This window comes from Epinephelus lanceolatus, chromosome 4, assembly GCF_041903045.1.
Source record: "Epinephelus lanceolatus isolate andai-2023 chromosome 4, ASM4190304v1, whole genome shotgun sequence".
NCBI classification, from domain to species: Eukaryota; Metazoa; Chordata; class Actinopteri; order Perciformes; family Serranidae; genus Epinephelus; species Epinephelus lanceolatus.
Genome location: NC_135737.1, coordinates 5,821,800 through 5,847,217, shown reverse-complemented (window position 1 = coordinate 5,847,217; position 25,418 = coordinate 5,821,800). Strand labels below are relative to the sequence as shown.

Genomic DNA, 25,418 nt, shown 5'->3' with positions numbered 1-25,418 from the left:
TTGCGAGAGGCTGCAAATAGCTGTGTGTATGTGTGTGTGTGTGTACAATAATACATGTGTGCTTTACAAATCTTAATAAGTGTGAGATGCCATTCCAACACTGTGATAATTGCTACCAGCACCTATTACACACCTCAGATTGGAAATTGCATTTTACCATTGAGGGGACAGGTGGAAATTGACAGCCGACATCAAAATAAGTTAGTAAATAATGATACAAATATATTTTCCATGTCTGACATGAGAAGACTGGAGTTTGTAGTGGTGTATTGTGCATTGTGCAAAACAAACATGGTGAACTGGAGATGGAATCGACCTGTTCAGACTGATTAGCCAAGTAAACGGAGCTTCCCTGTATTTTCTTTTCTCATCCACTCTGTGTCCAACATTTGACAACTTATGGTTAGTATTCAGGATTGCTTACTCTAGGCCATTTCATTTGCAGTCATCTTAATGCCAATGTCAGGTTGTATTTTAGCTGGTCTTTTGAATTGTAGTCACCCTTTTTCTTGTTTTTATGGTTCACTTATAGCATATATTAACATCCTTTTTAGTTGTTCTTCATAGTAATCTCATTCTGTTCTTTTTGTGCTTTATACTGCTCGTTGTGGTGTTTCATATTTTTTTAATTTTTTATTTTTGTTCTATGTTGCAAGTTTCAGGAACATATCCAAATGTGATTTTGTGCTTGAATTTACAATTATTTTCTTACATTGGTGGTCTACAGTATCAAACATTGCTTCAAACTTGTAATGATGTAAGTGGTTATTAACCTGCACAGGTAACAATAGTTTTCATCTGTTTCTTTTTCTTAAAGTAGTCACTCAGAGATACACCAACTTCAAGTTAAACCTAGATTTATATAATTCACATGTTGCTCACAGGTACTACATCAATGACAGAAGACTTAGGGCCTAATTCACAAAGAATGAACTGCGGCCGCTGATAGCACCTTGGATTGCACTTCACTTGCACCCTCAGTTTGCTCCGTCTTAACGTCCTATTCACAAAGGATATTGCGCTAATGATATACCAGCGCAAACATGCCCACAAAGTTGGGCAGCTGAGTGCAGTTTGCCCCTGATTGCAATTAGCCACATGGCATGGCATGGTAAGTGTTTGGCAAAGTACTGAATACTGTATACCCTCATGTAGTTATTATCATTCTTCATTATTATCACACATGTATACTGCCAGATACTAATATATACTTTCAACATATTGTACCACAGTAGCCAGAACTATAACGATAATATTATTACTTTCATTAATGTTGTTGTAAACTACTGTCATTACCTGCATCTCTCTCTCTCTCTCTCTCTGTCTCAGTCTCTCTCTCTCTCTCTGTCTCTCTTTCTGTCTCATTGAGTCATATGGATTACTGTTTTACTGTTAATTTATTATGCTGATCTGTTCTGTACGACATCTATTGCACGTCTGTCCGTCCCTTTTGGGGAGTTTTTCCTTATCCGCTGTGAGGGTCCAAAGGACAGAGGGATGTTGTATGCTGTAAAGCCCTGTGAGGCAAATTGTGATTTGTGATATTGGGCTTTATAAATAAAATTGATTGATTGATGTAGTGATGTCTGCTGGTGAGTCAGTCTAACAGTGTCGGATGGGTTGAGGCTGTGGATTTGACCAAGTTTGACCACTTTATCACTATTCCCTCTCACCTGTAGCTGTTTTTTGGTTATCTTTTGAATTTAATATGAATTATGGAACCGCTTTTGTTCACGTCTGTTTCCCCCGTTTCGTAAAATAAATTATTGAAAGTTGCTTTTGAAGTGCGTGACAGAAGTGCGTTTTGAGAACGACCGCAGACTGTCACCTGTTCAACGCATCAATATCTTCGGATGCCATTAAAGTAATAATGATTATAATAATAATGTCAAAATATTATTTATAGACTGATTTAACAGAGGATCACTGCTGCCACGATCACTGGAAAGTCTGGGCGAGAGGCTTCCACAGAGGAGCGCCCAGTTTACACCAGCTTTCTAAAGACGTTATTTACTTCACTCAAACTGCGTGTGGCTATTAGCGCTGGTGTTAGTGAATTAGACATTGTTTATCAATGAGGCTCATTTACATAGAAAGGGGCAATTTTTGCTCCAAATATATGCATATTACCTCATTTAAATACGTGCAAATAACACCGGAGCACCGAGACGCAATCTGCTTGGCAGCGCAGTTAGTGGAGCATTTCACCCTCTGCGCATGCTTTGTGAATTAGACCGTATCTGTTTGCTCCATTTTTACCGGTTTAGCAGCCGCTAGGGTTGTCAAAAGTATCGATACTCTGAAAAGTATCGATACTCAAACGGTGTATCCGGATACAATACTAATTAACAAAAGTATCGATACTAACAGTGCACGCCACCTCAGCGCCTGTCGGGTGTGCGCGACGGGTCGGACGGACACGTGCTGTGCAGGCAGCGTCTGACAGGCACAGAGCCCTCGCTGCAACCCAGCTTGTTGTCGTCGCTGTGCATGCACGCACACATTTCTGTTGCTGTAATATGGCCAGCGCGGCTGCAGGAGGATCAGAGCAGCCAGTTTTGGTCAAAAATGATAAAGGAAAAAGCGCTCTTTGGAAATATTTAGTGAAGTGAACACAGCACGCTGCAGACGGCAGGTACAGCCCCTACCCTCACTAGCAGCTGAGCAGCTGGTGTCGCCAGCATCAAACTAAAATATAACTTCTAACATTAATGTGGGAGCTAAGCAGAAAACTTTATCAGTCATGCCCATCTGTAACATTAATAGACAATGTTAGTTTAACAGGACAACACAATTATGTGTGTGTCTGAAAAGTTATGTTAACTGTGAAGTCACAGATTGAAGCTGAAAAAATGTTTGGTTTCTCCCGTAACCCCTGGTTCTCTGATCACATAGTGAGGTAGAAACAGGAGCATCCTGAGCCTAAACTACCAACTCTATTTGATCAGCAATGAAAATATGGTGCAAATTCACCAGAAGCACAGAAAACAAACAGGGCTGTAGATAAATACATTTGTATGGACAGATCTTGTTTCTGGTTGTTATTTATTTTGGGGGGATTTTTTGTTGTTATCATTGATGTTACTGTTCTGATCTTATTTAAAAAATGACATGCCTCTTAATTTTTTGCTGCTGTATCGAAAATGGTATTGAGTATTGAATATATTCCTGGGTATCGATATCGAGTTTGAAATTTTAGTATCGTGACAACCCTTGCAGCCGCAAAAGCCACGCAATCCTTTTGTGAATTCGGCCCTGAGGGTATAGTCACTGGACAAAGTACCTGAAAAACCATCTTGCAGACTGTCCAGCCGGAAGCAATTAACATTTCCAAGACAAAAAACAGAGTACAGGTGTGAATGTGAGTCTCTTTTCTCTGAGGGAGAATTAAACACATTTTTTAGCTGAGCGAACAAAACAGACATTATGATGACAGTAACTATGGCTGTGGTAAAGCTGCACATTCACTGTACATTTCTACATTTCAAAGCTGCAGTGCAGTATGCTATACAATCTCAGTAGACCGAATCACCGTGACGTTACGCTAACAATAACAATCACTTCCAGGTAAAAAAAAAAATTGGCAGTTGATTAGTCTTGTGGAGAGGTGTAAAACTGGCTAACTTGTTGATTTCTGTTGTCAATTTCAGCTATATGACTGTAACATTTAAAAATGTATGGTTAAACTCAGTGGTCTGACCTGTCTGACATTTCTGCTCTGCTTATTTTATGTACTTTGTTGCTTTGCTATCATGTTTGATAAACCAAATCTATGGGCACAGAAGGTACACAATGTACTGCTGTGGACAGGGCCACACAAAAAATGTATTTTGGCCACCTAAAAAAAAATCCATATCAGTCAAGGCAGTGGTTGACCAGCAACTCTCTCTGTTCTGCTATGTAAAATGACCATTTTTGTCAGTGGAGTCTGATGGCTTTGATATAAGGGCTTCAGTTACCCATGGGAAAAGGCTGTCTGACAACAAGGTTAAGCAGTGAAAATGTTCTAAATATAGTGGACACAAACTGATTTTTTTGTGTGCACCTTTTTATAAATGGCTAAAGCTAACTTATTAAATCAGTGTTTGCTCAGCAAAATTTGATTTTAATGTGCGTTAGACAAGGATTTTCTACCCTAAGTTATTGTAAGTAAACATTGTGATTTGGTCTATGCCCAGTGACATGGCATCACATTCCAAGTCACAGTGCTGTACTGAGTTTATATGTGCAAAACTGCATGTAAGATGAGTGCTCCCTGCTGACGTTATTCTGTATCACATGCTGCGGCGAAAGTGTGGTGCAATGGTGACAGAGGTGCAGCTGTCACAGTAGGGTGTGTAATCCGTTCAGTAACATCTTATTGTTAATCAATATTTTCTCACTGTATTAATAGAAAACATTATCTGGAATTTGTTCTGATGTCCTCTCTGAAATATTTTGCTAAGGCTGAAAGTCCCCCTCCATACAAAAGTGCGTTTTCTTCTGTTTATGTCCCTTATGCCTGACCCTTACTCCACTGACTTGTATCTGTGCATAGGTTATTCTCATGCACTGTTCATATGTTTTCTTATTAAAGTAATGCCTCAAAATTCATACTTATCCCACGCAATGATGACCCAGTATTTAATGCATAACCCACATATTTTGGAAAGCTAAGATCACGTAACCAGTGTACTGACAGAAGTAAACAAGGAAGCAGTCCCCTCCAGTTTGTAGGCAGGTATAGGTGGTGGGTGGGTCACAAAATACAGGACTTTCTCCAGGACACTGGTGTTCGGATCCATCTGAACTTTGAGTCATTTTAAAGTACGTTCTCACTATGTTTCTTTTCCTAAACCTAACCACATTAACTTAACTTGCCTAAACCTAACCTCTGTAACATTACATTAACTACTTAGCTTTACGTTAAGGACTTAATGTCATTTTTGGGCACTAATTTGTTGGATATCATACAAACTATTTTATGAGGATACGTTGCTGTAAAAAGTTCTTCACTAGAGAGATGTTTTCACATTCTCTTACTGAAGAGGGCGATGCCTGTGCATTTCCATAAAATCTGAGATTCAAATGTACTCCAGGAAATCTAGATTAGGTATTTCACTAATATGAAACTCAAACGCTGTCTAATATGGGAAAAACATATCAATGGGGGAATAGATTTTGACACAAGTCTGGCAAAGAAACCTGAAATGTCCAGCGCAGAGCAGAATTGTCAGTACAGAGAACGGAGTTAGCATTTGCATTGTTAAAGTTATGACAGCAAACATGATAGTGTGCAGTTTTCTAAAGTAAACCAGATCTGGAGCTTGCTTCTACTAGAGCCCATCCCAACAGATCAGCCAGTCTGTTTACAGACACTTCTGGTTATCCACAAATTTTTCAACAAGGAAGATATATTAGAACTGACCTGTTTGTCCCATATTGCTGCTTGGTCAGTGAACTTTCACATCTACATATAATGCGCAAGGTATCCTGGGTGTGCTGGTTGTTGACATTTTGGGGCACTGTCACTTTACACTTGTTTCATGCAGTGTGTCCTTTCAAAATACACTTCTGTTTTCACAGGAAGTGTTCAGTTTCTAATCATTAGATGCATAAAGCCTTTTTCAAAATAAACTTACGATAATAAAACACCACGTATTTACTTTTACTTCCTTGTGCAACAAACACACATGGTTAGGTTTAGGCAACAAATGCATGTGGTTATGTTTAGAAAAAAAAACATGGTTTGTCTCAACATTTATACAGGAAGCAAACACTGGGCTCCTGCTTGAAAGTGTTCGTTGGACCCATCCACCATACCTGCTGCCTGCCTTACAGGGACTCTCCAGCTCCTTATTATGTTTTTGTGTGGGGACATTTCAAACTGATGCTGAAAGGAGCAAAAGGATGCTTTTTTCGTTGGTGTTTGATGCAGAAATCACTGATCAAGCAGCAGTATTTGATGACTTCGGAAGGAGACTGGGTTGGGAGTTGATACTGAGGGATCCTGCCCTTGTTGCTGTACAAATCACTCCTACTAATTGGTCAGGGGACTTCTGCAGAGGGGGTGGAATCTGAGGGGTTATAACCAGCACATCCATAGTGTTATGACTTCCTGGTCAATGTCCTCAGTAGGTGCTGAATAGAAGCATCTGGCGACCATGTCATGGTGAGAGGTTGTAATTTTTCCTTCTTTGATTGGTTGTCAGTCTCAAGAGGGCAGGTCTTCCATGATATGAGCTGGCCTGAAGGCAGGTGAGAAAAAGTGAGAGAGACAGTAGACGTATGTACGCCTAAGGGTGGTGTGCTGCAGACAAGCGCATACAACAACTTTTGTTGAGACTGTGATAGACAATGAATGATGACCCTCATCCATTGATTATTTTGTTAGTTTCTGACTGCATCAATTGTTAATCTAATATACTGAAACCAACGTCAACCCCCTTGCAAGGCTCTTGACACAAGAGGACCGGAGGAGTACCTGACCAAGCTGACCCAACCATGCACTTGAATGAGTGACACTGCGGGGAACAAGTGGAGTAAGTCACTGCAGTTTGGGTAAACCCTGCTCTATTTTCTTGTTGATTGACAACCAAAGGTATTTCTGTATGGCCTGCTGGTAGCTGGTACATCCATAACGTTTAGGTTTCAAAATAGATCAATTTACCTGCACTTTCTATGTGGTGACCAGTGTTGGGTAAGGGTTACTTTAAAAGTAATCAAAGTACGTTACTGCGTTACTTTCTAAAAAAGTAACCACTTACTTTACTGCGTTACTCCCTGAGTAAAGTAACACAATTACTTTAAAAGTACTTCCAACGTTACTCCCTGAGAAAAGTAACTTAAGCACTTTTAAAGTACTTTTGAGTATTCTACATTTCCTATTGGGCAATGGACCACAGGGCGCTAAGCCTACATTTTTTTGTCTCCAAAATTAAAGTTATGGACCACTTGCCCTTCACTGAGATCCAATTCTCCCATCACAGCCGTCACTTTGACCAGTAGAAACACATAACGATCTGCTGCCATAGACAACTGTATGACAACAACACCCCAGCGTTTTTAATATTTCCTCTAGGGATGTTACCACACAGAGTAAAAGGGGGAAATGATGGTGTGAAACAGCAGAGGCACTTTGTCAACCTGCTGAGTTAATGTTACTGTCATTAGCATCAAGCTAGCAAACAATGGTACATCCTCACGGTCGGACATGAAGTAATAACATTAACAAATAGCGGCGGGGCTTTTACTCACCACAACTGCAGAGGCTCCCAGCTTCATTTGAAACAGACTACATTATAGACGGTCCGTTATTTATTAATCCCTCTGTGTGTTTATATATTTACTTTTTATCCGCTCCGTTGTCTTTGTAAAGTTAACATATCGCACCGTCATTTCAAACTCAACACTTGTTTCAAATTAAAAGCCCCTTATAACCTCGGCTAGAGAATCCCTCCATTTTCTAAATAGGCTTTTATTCTGAAACATTTGTCAGAACTTCCTGTGGAAGATACAGTAGCTTGATAGTTTACTTATGGCGCTTCAAATGTAGCTCCTGCCATCTGCTGACGCTTTTAGGTGACTACAACAACATGTCGGCTGGCACATGATCAGACACAGTGACTCAAATAATAGTAAAATAAAAATAGGACAAGAATAACCCGATGACATCACACAGCCCGTGAAAGATGACCGGGGATAATTGGTGAGTACCAGCGTGTAGCGTGTACCAGGCATAATGCAAGTCCTGAGTCTGAAATATGTCTGTCAGCGAGTCCTACTCCACCTATTTAGACTCCACCGTAGACAATGGCAGCATTTCTTCAACCACGTAGCGAGTCACAAGCTCCGTGGCTTCTTTCAGACTGATAGGTTTAACGTTATCTCTGTTATTAGAACCAAACCACAGTCGTTGCTGTTTCAGAGCTGAAGGACCAGCGTTCTAAAAGTAACGGAAGTAACTGATGTCTTGTTTGAAAATGTACTTAAGTATTTGATTACTCAAACAGCAAACTAACGTAATCAAAGTAGCCTACTCTAACTTTGTACTTTGTAACGCGTTATACCTCAGACCTCCATGAGATGAGACTCTTTCCATCAAGTATCTGTGAAACAGAGGATTTTCTTACAGTGGAGACTCACACAGAGATGGTGCGAGTTTGCAACTTGATCCGTTTTCATGTATGAACACCAGACAGTCCAGAGAATCAGGTTCAGACATTGTCCGGAGTAATAATATATATAATAAATACTCTGTTTGGTTGAGGTGAGGGATGGTGTCTGGGTAGAGTGTGCAGGAGGCAGAACATGACACAGGTTACACTGCAGTCACATAGCCGGTTTGTAATGGTCATAAACAACAGAGTTTCATGCCGTTCCTTGTATTTGTCTAATGACAGAGTTCAGCTTGGGCCCTAACAACAGTTCCTGAATTTTGTCATTGCTCCAGTAAGACTTTTTTTGCCATCTTTGTGTGGATGACCCTTCTCCTTCACCCCTGGAGGGTTTTTTTTCCTGGTTTTATGCAAGCCACATGATAGAAACGTCATCAACACCGGACAACTCCCTGCTCACTCATGGGCTCAGTTGGACATTACGCGGACTTAGTACTCGGGATCTGGCACGGTAAAGTACGTTTAATGTCCAATCCATCTGATTCAGACATTTGTGTTCTAACACACAGCTTCTCTGGGTAATCTTCAGATCATTTGCAGTGCATGTGTGAAAGGGGCATTGAACTCAAGTTGCACTTTATATATGTCCTTTATTTAAGAGTAAAAGTCTCATTTAGATAAAATATTTTTGAACTGGCCAAGAGAGAAGCATAAATACTGCTACAACAATGAACACAAACAGACACATACAGCAGTGACTGTCACAAATGAACAAGGAAACATCCAGTTAAAATGCAATACAAAATAACAGTAAAAACATATAAGCATGTAGACCTCCAACCTTCTAAAACAATTCCAATGAAGATGACACTGACCGATAATGCTATTTTTTCTGACTTAGGAACTGACCTGAATCCCCTCCATAGTAATCAGCTCCGTCAATTTCAGACACTTCTGAAGAACAAGCAGCATATTTAGAAGCTTTTTGCCTTGTTCTGTTCGAACCTTACCAACATCTGCAAAATACCATAAAAGTGAGGCCATATTGATTTGGATTTTTACTCATCTGTACTCTCAGGATGTCAACGGTTAACAGTTAATGGGTTAACTGACGAGAATATTTTTGACTGGCTATGCATGTCGGTCTATTCATTATTTTGCTACTCTTCTGTTTACTGCGCTGCGCATCAACTGCGTCTGGTGGGAGCTAGTTAGCGGCAATGCTCATTTGGCAATGAATTAACTTTAAATGAAAGATTTAATTGTGGGTTTTTTCATATTGCACTGCATTAGCCTGTTTAAAGTGGTCGCATACCGAACAACTAGTGCTGATGCTATGAAAATAGATGAAGATGTGATGATAACACAGTGCATGCTTTGATTACTTAAGATATAGCTATGCAGTGTTCTAAGCAGACCTGACGGCGTGCAGCAGATGAAAGAGCCATAAGACTGGAGACTTGAAAAGGACTTGTGACCAAAGACTTGAGACTTGGCTTGGACTTTATAACTCAAACACTTGGACTTGGACACTTGTAAAAAATGAACATCTGTGCTGTATTTGATTAGATTAAATGGACTTTAGCTTAAAACCACCAGATTCTCATTTTGTGGTTGTACAAGTAGCATTATAGTGGAAATACACTTACCATTATTCACTGTTATATTTAGTTATTTATTTTAATGTTTAGCACCTGCTATTACTGAATAAGCTCCTCCTTAGCCACCCCCAGTCACAGTTACCTGCTGCTGATGCTGGTCACAGTGTGTGACGTTCTATTTGTCAATGCTCTCTGCTCTGTTGTTGGAGCTTTATGCTCAGCGCCGATCCACTGGCATGATTGGCTGCCTGTATGGTGGCCTGTAATTGACTGCTCAGTTCCATATTTCAATCAACATCATGCTGGCAAGGTGGATGTGTTTCATGGCTCCTTTTTCACTTGTTAGTTGACTCATTTTGTCAAGTTACATTTTATGACAATTGGAACAGCAGCTAACTCCTCATCTGTTAAAATAGTGAATAGTACTTCAAATCATGTATCATGTCAATCAAATCATATATGCTTTTAAAATGTAAAAAAAGAGACCAGTAATATGGTCTGAAAGATAGCCTTATGAGTAGACACCATTTGTTACATAAAAAACAAATAATGTAGGCCTACTCCTTGTTAAAATAAATTAAAAGAAGAAAAAAAATACAACCAAATGGAAAGTAACCCAGTACATTTAAGTACTTACTAGTGTACTTTAGTACGGTTTGTACAGAAATATATACAAATTTCAGACTCCTGGTGGAAGAAGTTGTCAAGTAAATAGCATCAGCTGGTGGAGTTAGGTACCAGACTCTATACAACTAAAATACACTGGTGAATTCCTGAATTCCAGGTATCAGCACTGGTACCAGAATTAGTTAAAATGTAAACAGTACCCAACCCCATCAGCTGGTGACACAGTGTGTATCAGAGGTAGCAGATGTGACCAGGGATGACGATGCACAAAGTCCTCCATGTTAAAAAACAAAACAACTTTTTGGGGATTTGGAATAGAGAATGGCTTGGGTTGAGTATTTTGTATTCTTTAGTCAAGGTGAGGGGATGGTCATCATCATGATTACAATAAAAGCCATCTTAACCAATAAAGGTCGGGGAATGAGCCAGTCATGAAGCAACATTGACTGGCGTTTGCTGAAATGACACTAATGATTTCCATGAGAGGACAGTCTCATAAGTTCAGGTTAACAATGACTAAGCAATTGAGCTAGATTTAAAAAACAACAAACAAAGAAAACAAAAAAAAAACAAAAAACGAGGTCATCATGTAATTTATACCCTGTTTGTCTACATTTGGTCTGATGCACAGGACTTCTGATTTTGCAGGTGTACATGTCAGCTTGTTTTCTGTATCGTCAGAACACAAAACTAGTGTGACGCTATTTCCATCTGAGCACATCTCTGTTAATTAAGCTGCAATAAAAAAATAAGAAGCAGAAAATATACCTAACCAAGGGGAAATTCAATTTGTTTTTCGCTCTGTTGTCATATACACACACATGCACAAACAGGACCTATACATGCATTAAAAAATGGAGAGTCATCAGAGTGAGGGGGCTGACTTGGACAGGCACCCTGAGCAGTTCAGTGCTCAAGGGCACCTTGGCAGTGCCCAGGAGGTGAACTGGCACCTCTCCAGCCACCAGTCCACGCTCCACACGGTCTAAATGGAGACTTGAACTGGTGACCCTCCAGTTCTCAAGCTCAGTCCCTATTAACTGAGCCACTGCTGCCCCAAACCCGAGACCCGGTATTAAACAACCCAAGGTAAATTTAATCAAGACCGTAATAACAGTAAGCTCCGCCATTATCGGCGTTACTTTTTAAATTTTTGGTTTCATGTATCATCATTCCGCTGCCTCTCTCCTGCTCTCTGCATGTCAGGGCTGAAATCCTCACAGCACACAGCACACACACACACACACACACACACACACACACACACACACACACACACACACACACACTCAACAGAGTGAAGTCAGAGAGGCCGCGGTGCAGATGAAGGGAATATAACTTCAAGATTACTCTAGTTGAGACAACTATGCTTGTGAGTAAGTGTGTGAAAAACCTCTGCCAACCAAGCCAATACTTTATCAATGTGATGAGCATATAGAAAGCCATAGCCTTTTTCAACCTGCTCTGTCATTGAAATATGATTCTCTCATTCACTGCTATTATGACTTAGCACATTGCTAACAGCAAACTGTTAAACGACAAACTTAAATGAAAGTTGTCTGTATGTAGGCTAACACTTTATCTGAAGATGTACCTGAGGCAGCCGACCTGCAGACAGTGAGTGTCCTCAGTAGAGGAGGGACAGAGAGCAGGATGAATGACTGATACTGATGTTTGTCTTCATGCTGAGATAACGTGACTTTCTTCACTCAGTATTGTGATGTCAGGAGGAATATTTATATTCCAGTTGTTGTAAACATGACTGTTGCTGCCATGGACTGTATAAAACTATATCCTGTGAAACTGACCTGTAAGGAAAATGTCAGGAGGTGAGGTGTGTGCATGTGTGTGTGTGGAGCAGAGGAGAGAGGGAGATGCTGGTAGAGATAGTGTGTGTTGTTAGATACTGTTAATGTCACTTATTATGCTTCTATGCATTGATAGATCTTTTTTAGTCTGTTTCTGCATTATGTTGAGGAGGGCCATGCCTGTATATATATATATACATATATATATATAAATATACACACACACACACACACACACATGTATAGGCTATATATATGTGTGTGTGTGTGTGTGTACATGTATGCAAAAAGAAAAAGTGGATCGGTTGCTCGCTGCTAAAACTGTGGCCCATCGACATGATCTGGTTTTGAAATGTGGCCCAGTTGAAATAGTAATTGAGTAGCCCTGCTGTAGTTTGTTTGTTTGTTAACTATCTAGCAACACATCAAAAATAATTGTAAGCCAGTCTTGTTCAGTGAATCAGTTTATCATGTACACACATGTAAAAATATTTAGGCCTGATATTTAAGATTGTTTGCTTATAAATACATGAACCTGGTTGTTCTATATTTAAAACACATTGGGTTTATTAGTGCTTTTAAATAAATCACATTATTACTTATTATACTCACTATTATTACTTGAGCTTGTTTTATTTTTTCATTTCACAGATAGTTATACATCCTTAGTCCTTAAATTAAATTCATTATGGACGTGGACTTAAAATCATTGTTTTATTTTATGGCCTTGCTGCTCTGGCTTTTGGCCTTTGTGCCCTCAAAAAACTGAGAACACGAAGGGCCAAGTGGCCTTGCCCCTAAAATGACGAAATTCCAGGCCTGTTCTGATGAATGCCCACAGCTCACAACTGTTACTGCATTTGTGTTAGCACACAGTTGACCATTTAACACATTCAGCAGACACACAGCTACATCAGCATTTATTTAGAATAATGTCTTCTTCCTCATGATCAATCTGAGTTCAGTAATCATTGTTCTTTTAGCTGCTTTGGTCTTTACCAACATTTATCATTTCTCCACTAGTTAGTCGCTCACGTAGTCTGCTGCTTGGTGCTGAGCAGGTAGAGTACAGTGGGTTTATCAGAGCATTCTCTCTCAAAACTTCAGAAAGCTGCAGCAGATGTGCTTTTGTCCCTGCAAGTGACTTGTTTGCTTGAATTGGCAAGACTTCAGCAGTAACAACAGAGACAATGGGGAGTGACAGAATAGGGGATGTTATTGAATGGTTCAGAGAATGGAAATTTGGCCCTAACACTGCACCAACAATTGATAGTGTAAACAGTGTGACTGCTACTCTCAGTTGCATGCTCTCAGTCTCTCAGTTGATTTGTGCATTTAGATATACAGTACAGGCCAAAAGTTTGGACACACCTTCTCATTCAATGCGTTTTCTTTATTTTCATGACTATTTACATTGTAGATTCTCACTGAAGGCATCAAAACTATGAATGAACACATGTGGAGTTATGTACTTAACAAAAAAGGTGAAATAACTGAAAACATGTTTTATATTCTAGTTTCTTCAAAATAGCCACCCTTTGCTCTGATTACTGCTTTGCACACTCTTGGCATTCTCTCCATGAGCTTCAAGAGATAGTCACCTGAAATGGTTTCCACTTCACAGGTGTGCCTTATCAGGGTTAATTAGTGGAATTTCTTGCTTTATCAATGGGGTTGGGACCATCAGTTGTGTTGTGCAGAAGTCAGGTTAATACACAGCCGACAGCCCTATTGGACAACTGTTAAAATTCATATTATGGCAAGAACCAATCAGCTAACTAAAGAAAAACCAGTGGCCATCATTACTTTAAGAAATGAAGGTCAGTCAGTCCGGAAAATTGCAAAAACTTTAAATGTGTCCCCAAGTGGAGTCGCAAAAACCATCAAGCGCTACAACCAAACTGGCACACATGAGGACCGACCCAGGAAAGGAAGACCAAGAGTCACCTCTGCTTCTGAGGATAAGTTCATCCGAGTCACCAGCCTCAGAAATTGCAAGTTAACAGCAGCTCAGATCAGAGACCAGATGAATGCCACACAGAGTTCTAGCAGCAGACCCATCTCTAGAACAACTGTTAAGAGGAGACTGCGCCAATCAGGCCTTCATGGTCAAATAGCTGCTAGGAAACCACTGCTAAGGAGAGACAACAAGCAGAAGAGATTTGTTTTGGCCAAGAAACACAAGGAATGGACATTAGACCAGTGGAAATCTGTGCTTTGGTCTGATGAGTCCAAATTTGAGATCTTTGTGTCCAACCGCCGTGTCTTTGTGAGACGCAGAAAAGGTGAACGGATGGATTCCACATGCCTGGTTCCCACTGTGAAGCATGGAGGAGGAGGTGTGATGGTGTGGGGGTGTTTTGCTGGTGACACTGTTGGGGATTTATTCAAAATTGAAGGCACACTGAACCAGCATGGCTACCACAGCATCCTGCAGCGACATGCCATCCCATCCGGTTTGCGTTTAGTTGGACCATCATTTATTTTTCAACAGGACAATGACCCCAAACACACCTCCAGGCTGTGTAAGGGCTATTTGACCAAGAAGGAGAGTGATGGAGTGCTGCGGCAGATGACCTGGCCTCCACAGTCACCGGACCTGAACCCAATCGAGATGGTTTGGGGTGAGCTGGACCGCAGAGTGAAGGCAAAGGGGCCAACAAGTGCTAAACACCTCTGGGAACTCCTTCAAGACTGTTGGAAAACCATTTCAGGTGACTACCTCTTGAAGCTCATGGAGAGAATGCCAAGAGTGTGCAAAGCAGTAATCAGAGCAAAGGGTGGCTATTTTGAAGAAACTAGAATATAAAACATGTTTTCAGTTATTTCACCTTTTTTTGTTAAGTACATAACTCCACATGTGTTCATTCATAGTTTTGATGCCTTCAGTGAGAATCTACAATGTAAATAGTCATGAAAATAAAGAAAACGCATTGAATGAGAAGGTGTGTCCAAACTTTTGGCCTGTACTGTATGTTGGAGTGAACTTGGTGTTGCCTTGTGCTCAAGACCATGTTATTTTCACAGAATTTTGGCCACCTAGAGGACATTATTATTATTATACAGTTGATCAGAAGCAATGAACACAGACAGTACACACTTAAACACGATTTACTGTCAGCGAAGTAAAGGAGAGAAAATGGGTGTTTGTGGATGTTTGCACTGTATTCACCCATCAGTGTGTCTGCATATGTACTTCTGTTGATTCTCAAATATCCCTGTGTGACATGCAAGTGATTAGGTAATGCCTGTGAATCATTATACTACCCTGTATTAGTGTGTTCCCATTTACCCTATAGTGTTGATTTAGAAGCTTATCCTTAAACTGTGTGTAATAAAGCTGAAAATATTCTGCCAATAGTTCAAGCCTAAGTCGGTTAGCTTCTCTATTGAAATACCGATAAAGCGAACACATTATATACACCCGTCTAAGTCTATTATTGGTCTCTATGTCTGTTTTATTAAGCTTTTCCTTCACTTTAAACCAAAATATAGTAGTCCAGTTGTGAGATGTGTATCATGGCCACAGGGCTTTTGTTGTAGCAGGACTATAAAGCTTAGTGAGCCCAAGGAAGCAAAGGAAGCTCTGTGTCTGTGTCATCGCTGTAGCGGATCATGCTTTTGTGGAATTATGACCAAGTGTCCGCTCCTCTCCCCTCTTTTCTATGTCTTGCCTCCTCTTTCTCTCCTCTTGCCTTTACCCTCTACCCATCTATCTCCTCTGCAGGTTTTGGCTTTGTAACATTTGAAATTGAGGATGTGGTGGAAAAAGTCTGCGAGATCCATTTTCATGAAATCAATAATAAAATGGTGAGTGGCTCCCATTGCATTTCAGAATGTCTGACACAGATCTGGATTAATATTTATTTGATTTTCTTCAGTGTAGCACTGAAAGTGATGGTGGAAACTGATACTGGACCAGCCAGGATGGACACTTGTATACTCACACACACACACACACACACACACACACACTTGGACCTGCACACACACCAGTGAGATATGGAGGGATGAAGGAAGTAGAGGTCAGCTGTCTGTTCAGTGTAACTGACCACTAACCATGAAATTGTGTGTATGATCCCGAAGCACGCAAAAGGGCAGAACAACCTGGCCTTACCTCTGCCCCCATGTCCAATTTCCACGCCAGGATGCTCTGCAAATTAGTCTGGAATGGCTGGCCATGAATGAAGGTTTGTCATTGTAACAGATAAAAAAGGTCAGAATGAACATGGGGGCCCAACAGAAGGTCCCAAGGTAGTGTATCTGCTCCCAACCTTCAGCTTAAATGCTCAAGTATTATCGCAGAACACAGTCTTGCTGGTTCCATGGCATTAAATGCAGCTGCCCATTGCGTAACACCATTATGTCACATTATGACATATCCTAATCCAAATTCATCCAATTGGCCCCAAACGAACAAAACAAAAACACAATAACCTGATTATTCCTCTCCTGTGTCCCACTGTTTTTTCCTGGGAAGCAATGGGAATCTAGACACATCGAGACCCAGTGTTTCTGCTAAACAAATAAACTTGCCTGGTTTGCCATGAGAACACCAAACACTATCGACAGTTTACCTCTGGTGTTAATAGGGTGTTTGGTTTGTGCTTCATTAAAAACACTACATTGATTTTCAGTAAATGAGTTCATTTTTGGATCTTAGAGCTTTCAGCCACCTCTGGGGCCTTCATCTATAAATAGAGTTTGATCTGTTTTCATGGAGTTGTAATGGAGAGGGATGGTGAGTTGCTGTTCCTAGACACCTTTGTTCAAACCCACTCAAACAAACCAATATCTCAATTTAAACACCAACCACCACTTCCAACATTACATATCAGTGGGGAAGGACTGTCCTACACAGAGAACAATATCTTCTTAATAAGAGGAGGATAGAGAGAGGTAGGTGCAGAAGGTCTGGGGGGCACTCAGGAGACCAAATGGGTACAAAGACTCAATGATTAGAATTAGACAACATCAACTGTCTGTAAACACCAGACTAGAACTGCTCCCAGCACTTAAAATAGATCAAAGGTCATCGAGCAGAAGTCAGTGGATGATGGAAGAAAGATCAAGGAGGACATTTCTGTTTGGTCTTGTCTTCACTTAAGCCAAAATGTGTCGAAACGCCAGACTCTTTGGTACAAGCTGCTCAGGTGGTTCAGTAGGCTTGGTGTTTGAGTTCTCCTCCATATTGCTTCAAGGTCGGGGACTAGATGGGGTGGAGTCACATGACTACATATGCAGCAGTACATTTTTAAGGGGACAGTACATGAACACACACAGTGAGGAAAGTATTAACAGAATTAAATTTAGAAAAAAACAAAAAAAAACGCTACATTGATTTTCATGGGCAAGATTATGACAGTTAGAGGTTCTGAATGTCGGTTTTGATTAATTTTCGATGAATTGCCCAGCCCTAGCTACATACATTCCAATATGTCTGTCACGGCATGTAGAAGAGCTATTCCCATCAGAAAGCATCTGGCAGTGGCAACTGGGGCAGTCTACCACAGCAGCATTGCTATGGCGGCCTTCTATAGTTTTAATGGACCGGCCCCACACTGTATGGTGAATGATGTGCACCTGTGCAGAGAAGTATGACATGAACAAACAGTGGATGTATGGGAAAGCCATCCATGAATTTTGATATTACAGCGGTCAGGTTGCCATTGATCTTATATGTATCAGATTTTAGACCACATAGGGAAATGGCCTAGATCTGAATTGGAAAAAAAATGGATTTCTTTGTCCACATTACTCTGAAAAAAAATCAGATCTGTTATCACATTAGAGTAAAAAAATCAAATTTGGGCCATGTTTGCTTGTTATATGGATGTAACTTTACTGTAGAGGCTAATGTTTTGTCATCATGTATCTCCATGAATGTCACATCCCCTCAGCCATCTCCCATCTACATTATGAACTGCATTGCTGAATACTGAACTACTCCCTCTGTATTTTTGTCACAGTGCAACAGTTAAGTGAATTGGACTTGTAACACTCATATTAAGAAGTCTCTAAACAGAACTAATAGAAGTTTTGAATAAACATACGAAAATGTTCTTGCCCCAGTCCCAATGTTTTAAACTGTGGCCGATTTTTGACTTCAGACTTCTTACTCTATATTTCTCTCTTACTCTTCTTACTCAACATTTAGTAATCTGTGTTAGTCAAAAGGATATGATCCCTTTACAAAATACCTTCTCACAAATACACACACACGCGCACGCGTTAGCGTTACACATGTCGTCTTATCTCTCCTTAATTATACAGTAAGATGATCCCATGCTGCCGTCAATGTGAGCTCTTTTTCCCCCAGTCTTGTTACTGTAATGTCACTGAGTCAGCATGTAGCTGATATCATCCAAACAACCCAGAGCTGTGGACAGTAGGAGGAAGCCCTGCATCTGCTAGCTATTGATTTTCACATGATATCACATCACATGCTTTTATTGTTTGGGGAGCTCAACAGTGCTGACCATGATTTCTTTATTTTAGTCGATATCTCCCCATAGAGACCCGGCAGCCTCCCTCCTTCTTCCACACCACTCATTGACCGGCCTGCTTTAAATTGGGCTACAAGGGAATTGAATGCATTCTTAGCAGGGGAAAACAGGCAAGAGGAGGGGGTAATACAGAAACATAGGGGAGAAGAAGAAAAAGAATTGCAGCTGGAATCCCAGACCTCGCAGGCATTAATACCAAGTACAAATTCAGTAAATAAGTAGCAGTGTTTTTTTTTTTTAATTTTCCTTTGCTGTTTGCTGTCAGTGTGGAGTAATATAAGCCCTGATTTCCCAAATGTATTGTGAAAATCCAAGAGTACTGGACTACAGCAGGAAACGCTGCAGTTGGTTCCTGAGCTGAAAACCGACCAGTGATCTTGCAGTTACCATGCATGTAGACCATTAGGGCATCAGGACAACGGACTTTATTCAGTTATGTATTTTTGACGGCAAAAGATAGTAAATATTGAAACTAACAAACACGTGGTTACATTTAGCCAACACATGCTCCGGAGCCTTTGTGCTCCTCTGTCTCCACTGGATAGTGTGATGTGTGTGGTTGTGCTGCTGCCGTGGTCCTGCCAGATGCCTCCTGCTGCTGCTGTTATCATTAGTCATACTTTTACTGTTATTATACACATATGATTATTGTCACACATGTATACTATCAGATATTAATATATTATTATTAATTATAATATTATTACTTTAATTAATGTTGTTGTAAGCTACCGTCATTACCGTCTGTCCTGCATCTCTCTCTGTCTCTGTCTCTGTCTCTCTCTCTCTTTCTGTCTCATTATGTCATACGGATTACTGTTAATTTATTATGTTGATCTGTTCTGTACGACATCTATTGCACGTCTGTCCGTCCTGGAAGGGGGATCCCTCCTCAGTTGCTCTTCTTGAGGTTTCTACTGGGTTTTTTTTCCCCGTTAAAGGGTTTTTTTTGGGGAGTTTTTCCTTATCCACTGTGAGCGTGTGATTTGTGATATTGGACTTTATAAATAAAATTGATTGATTGATGGATTGATGCACGTGGTTGGGATTAGGAAAGAAGAACAGGGTTTGACTTTACAATCACATGGGGAGCGAACACTGGCCTGCTCGGTGAAAGTTGGTGACTGCTGAACCCATCACCACTCGCCCTACTTGGACCTTCACCGCCTTAACTTTTGTTGTTGTCACATCGCGTCACATCGGGTTATTCTTGTCCTGTTTTTATTACTGACTATTATTTGAGTCACTGCCAGAACTGTGTCTGTTCATGTGCCAGCCGACATGTTGTTGTAGTCACCTAAAAGCATCAGCAGATGGCAGGAGCTACATTTGAAGCGCCATAAGTAAACTATCAAGCTACTGTATCTTCCACAGGAAGTTCTGACAAATGTTTCAGAATAAAAGCCTATTTAGAAAATGGAGGGATTCTGTAGCCGAGGTTATAAGGGGCTTTTAATTTGAAACAAGTGTTGAGTTTGAAATGACGGTGCGATATGTTAACTTTACAAAGACAACGGAGCGGATAAAAAGTAAATATATAAACACACAGAGGGATTAATAAATAACGGACCGTCTATAATGTAGTCTGTTTCAAATGAAGCTGGGAGCCTCTGCAGTTGTGGTGAGTAAAAGCCCCGCCGCTATTTGTTAATGTTATTACTTTATGTCCGACCGTGAGGATGTACCATTGTTTGCTAGCTTGATGCTAATGACAGTAACATTAACTCAGTGGGTTGACAAAGTGCCTCTGCTGTTTCACACCATCATTTCCCCCTTTTACTCTGTGTGGTAACATCCCTAGAGGAAATATTAAAAATGCTGGGGTGTTGTTGTCATACAGTTGTCTATGGCAGCAGATCGTTGTGTGTTTCTACTGGTCAAAGTGACGGCTGTGATGGGAGAATTGGATCTCAGTGAAGGGCAAGTGGTCCATAACTTTAATTTGGAGACAAAATAATGTAGGCTTAGCGCCCTGTGGTCCATTGCCCAATAGGAAATGTAGAATACTCAAAAGTACTTTAAAAGTGCTTGAGTTACTTTTCTCAGGGAGTAACGTTGGAAGTACTTTTAAAGTAATTGAGTTACTTTACTCAGGGAGTAACGCAGTAAAGTAAGTGGTTACTTTTTTAGAAAGTAACGCAGTAACGTACTTTGATTACTTTTAAAGTAACCCTTACCCAACACCGCTACTAATTACCTGTAAAACTTAGTAGAAGTATTCTGCTACCAAGCTGATAGTAGAGAAACAAAAGGAAATCAGGGGAGATTGAGTAAAACAGGGAATGATATTACCATGACATTGTGGTTCATAGTCACACATCCTCACAAAAAGTGATGTAGGATGTTAGTGTCAGTGTGTTCATCCAGGTCTGAAGTAACAGATTCAAAAACACTCCAATCAGTGCAGTCAAAGCAGGCTTGTAAATGCCTCATTGGTCATTTCCTCATCATCTTTACCCTTAAGTTTAGCAAATTTTGTGCCTGTAGATTGGAGGAAAATGAACCAGACAGTAGTCAGAGAGTCCCAAAGCTGCATGGGAAACAGGGAGTGACAGTGTCCCTAATTGATGTATAGCAATGTTATTATCCTTGGTGGGACACTTGATATGTTGTCTGTATTTTAAAAGTCTGTGCCTTAGGTTTGCTCTGTTATAGTCCCCCAGAACAATAAGAATGGATTAAGTGGCAAATCGATGGATGTCTTCCAACCACTCAAAGCTTTTTTACACTACGTCACATCCACCCATTCACACACACATTCATACACTGAGGCTACCATAAAAGGCATCGCCTGCTACTTAGTTAAACATTCATACACACTCACACACCAGTGGCACAGCCATCAGGAGCTATTTGGTGTCTAGTAGCTTGCCCAAGGATACTTTGACAATGCAGACTAAAGGAACTAGGAATTTAACCATTTATCTTCCAATTAGTGGATGACCTGCTTTACCTCCTGAGCTACATCAGCACTGAGTCTGGGGTCTCTACATTAGTGATATGGTCAGCAAGGTGTGTAATGCTTCACTAACACAGGCCTGTGGCGGGATGTAAACTCCAACCAGAGCAAGCAAGGAAAATATAAAGGTTTACAGTTAATTAAAGAAAGTCTCCAGGTAATGACAGTGATTTCTTCAACACTGTGACATCTGTAGACCAATGTTTGTTTATGTAGAAGCATAGTCTGCTTTGTGATGCTTTCCCGGTAGAAGCTCTATGACTCAGGTCGCTTGGAGGAGTTGGAAACATGGCAGATGGAGTGCAGTAGGACTGGGTGATACAGACAAAAAATCATATTTGGTATTTTCAGGCTAAATGGAGATACACAGTATGTTTTTTTTTTTTTTGGTATTTTCTACTAAATGGGCTACATATTCATTTGTAAGTCACATTTGAGATGTCAAAAGGAGTTTTAGAAAAACAGACTGTGATCAAAAAATGCAATGCATAAAATGCAAAGACATGGATTTGTTTTTTCCTGTTTCAAAATATACAACTACACAACATGTAAATGAGAAATTATATAGAATACATAGTAGAACTGTACATATTTTGCACATAGCACTGGAGCTACAGAGGTTTACAGGTTGGCAGCACAGGACACAAAACTATAACATGAGTATAAAAGTATCAAGTAGGTTTAAATCCATTGAGAGAGGGGTGGAGAGTGTGTGAGGGGAGAGATGCGCACTGGTATGGCTTTTTGGAAGAATGGCATTTTGTAACGCAACTTGACCCTATATCGATATAAACAGTATTGTCTAAATCTATATCTTGCTTGGAAATATAATGATGTATCATACATAGTTGTTATCATACAGCCTTAGAGTGTAGGCTCCGGTATGTGTTCAACAAACCAGGTTTCAGCGAGGCACAGTGCAGCAGATTTGCAAAAGTCCGTGTTTGCTCTGTTGAGAATCAGCAGCTTGTCCATCTTGTTGGCCAGAGAGCTTACATGTACCAGATGCTTTGACGGGAGTGCATTTTGAAATCCCCGTTGTCGCAGTTTAATGAGCGCTTAGGCTCTTTTCCCCCATCTGCATCTCTTAGTAATCCCATATAAAGCTGCTGTTCTTCAAACTAAAAGCTCCATAAAACTTTCCAGTTCAATGAAAAACAGTGAAAATATACGATATTACTTTAAGAAAGTTCAAAATCCCCACTGAATGTAACTAGAGGAGAGCAAAAAACTAAACAAATAAACAAAAACAGTGACCCGCACATGCGCAGCGCCATGTAAAGATGTAGGTTAGAGGAGCTCCCAAAAGGAACAATTAAAATCAGTATATTCTTCTAAAGTATTATTTCAACAACCCTTTGCAATCGCATAAATACGTTGACCTGCTACTCTTAAACTTTTTTGGCAAAAATAATGCCGAAGAGTAAGATTAGGCCCAGCGGGACAGAGGAGTTGGCCACTGAAGCTAATGCTAATGCTACCACTAACTTAGCAACAGACGGTGATACAGATGGGGACCGTCACACTGTACTACTTCGGGCTATCGAATCCATAAAACAAGAATTGGTAGCAAAGAAAGAGGAGAAGGCAGAATCCCAGTCTGCAGAACTTCGGGACCAAGCCTCACAGATTCGGTCAGAATTCCAAACCGCTGTGGAACAAGTCAATACGAGAGTCGCAGCAGCCGAGGGCCGTTTAACTGAGCTACAGACGGGAGTGGACGGCCACTCTGATTTGATAGTTGCCATGGAGTCAGAAATAACCTCTATGAAAGGGAAGTATCAACCCTGAGAGAACACTGTGAGGAACTAGAAATGGGATCACGTCGCTGGAATATCCTGGTCTGGGGTGTGAAAGAGGGCTGGGAGAATGGTGTACAACCTTCACAGTTTATAGCTAACATGCTAAAGCAGGCCCTAGCTTTGAATAAGTCACCTACCATCGATGTAGCCCATAGAATGCTTTGCAGCAGATCGACCCAGGAGAATTTCCCTCCCCAAGCATTTGTGGTAAGATGCCACCATCTTCATGAAAAGGATCTACTGCTGAAGAAAGCCGCGGAGATGAGGGATTTGACGACCGCCGATGGAGATCGGATTCAAATTCAGCCAGACCTCACCCAGGCCTTGAGCAGGCGCCATGCAGCCTTCGGGGAGGTGCAGGCTTTGCTCTGGGGATGTGAGGGGGTACGTGGAATAAAGTTTCCAGCAATGTTCAGAATAACGACGAAAGATGGCCAGGAATCAAGCTTCACAAATCCAAAAGCAGCTAAGAAGTTCGTTTTGAAGAATGTGGTACACAAGGATGCATAAGGGATTGTTTGGTTGGCAGTTCAGTTAGCCGTAAGTGGCTAGCTCGCTAAGATTAGCAGCAGCATCAGTGTTGAGAACTACAGCTAAAAACTACAACTCGGAAATGCCGACCGCCGACGTCAGTTAAAGACTACAAAAGAGTACAAACCAACATGGTGGCCCCATCCTACGTGAATGCACCTAGAGAGTATAGCCGAGTTGAAGTTGTGATTGGTTTTGTCCTGGGGTGAAGCTGACCTTATTTTCTATTAAGTTCATACAAATTGTGGGTTTATGATCAAACCAGAGCTGTATACTTGTTTTATTGATAACAAAAAAGAAAGTATTAGATACATGTCATGGGTAATTTAATACGGAAGACGAGAACGGCCATGTATTATTCTTTTTTTTGTGCACTGTTATCTCCTGATAACGACTTAATTAATTTGTTATCTCGAGATAACAAAGATTGTTATCTTGTGATAACGACTTATTAATTCTTTATCACGAGATAACAAAGATTGTTTTCTCGTGATAATTTTCAAGTCTGATGATTGCGCGCTGGTTAATATGATCGTTCTGATTTCAGCCTACAAGAGCTGCCACTGGTGTCCCAGGGAGGTGAAAATGGCAGATCACATTATTGATCAACGCATCAGGATGTAGGCTACTTCAGTCAAGGTCTAACACAGGCAGAAATTGTATTGTGTCTTTCTGTTAGGCATTCAGATTAGTCCTTGTCATTTAAGGAGAAGACTAGCGCAGTTACAACTTCACAGGCGACGGATAAGTGATCCTGCTCATCGACGGGAAATCACATCATCTGCTATATGTGACGTACCTGCCCTTATTTGGATAACACATCGTGGTATTCCCCACACATAAAGCCTATTGACAGCGTAATGCGCTCTGGCTGCAGATGTATTAAGCATTAATCCGTTCTTGCAGCACGTCTACAGAAAGTATTTTGTTAGAGACAAACCATCCATCTGTCTGTCATCTTACCTGTTTGGCCTGCCTTGACCAGCGAATTCATCAGCTTGTAACAATTCGCCAACAACAGAAACTGAGGCTTATGTCACAACGCTACCTTTACAGGTCTTGGGATGCACAGGTTCACGGTGCCAAGCTAAAAACCCCTGATATAACATAACCCCAAAAAACTTAACTCTTTTTGCTTTCAAAATGCAGCAATAAATTGTATAAAAACGTAATTAAATTAAATCAAACTCAAATTAACACGCATCCAGCTCGGATGATTCACTCAATTAACACAGCGCGTCACGCCGATACAGAAAACAAATAACTCCCACTGTGCATTTACTGCTTGTTTATTAATTCCAGTCACGTTTAATAGTAGCTGCAGCAGCAACAGCTACTTGCCAACAGCTGTCTTGTTATTATTTCTTTATTACAGACATGCAACGTTATTTGGCCATGGTGATCGCCGCTTGCTGTTGGTCAGTTTTTCTGCTGATGTTGTTTTTTATCTGTGTACACTGTCTTGGTTCGTCGTGTCAGTGGTAGTGA

At 40.7% G+C, this 25,418-nt stretch overlaps 1 protein-coding gene across 4 annotated transcripts in view; it reads left to right on the top strand.

Annotated features, from left to right (window-relative positions):
* LOC117259582 (RNA-binding protein Musashi homolog 2-like) overlaps window positions 1-25,418 on the top strand; it is a 506,563-nt gene that overhangs the window by 355,486 nt on the left and 125,659 nt on the right. For all 4 annotated transcript variants that reach the window (XM_078166887.1, XM_033630996.2, XM_033630994.2 and 1 more), the window contains exon 8: window positions 15,860-15,942. In XM_078166887.1, the coding sequence (XP_078023013.1) occupies window positions 15,860-15,942 (83 nt within the window). The remainder of the gene's footprint in view (window positions 1-15,859; window positions 15,943-25,418) is intronic.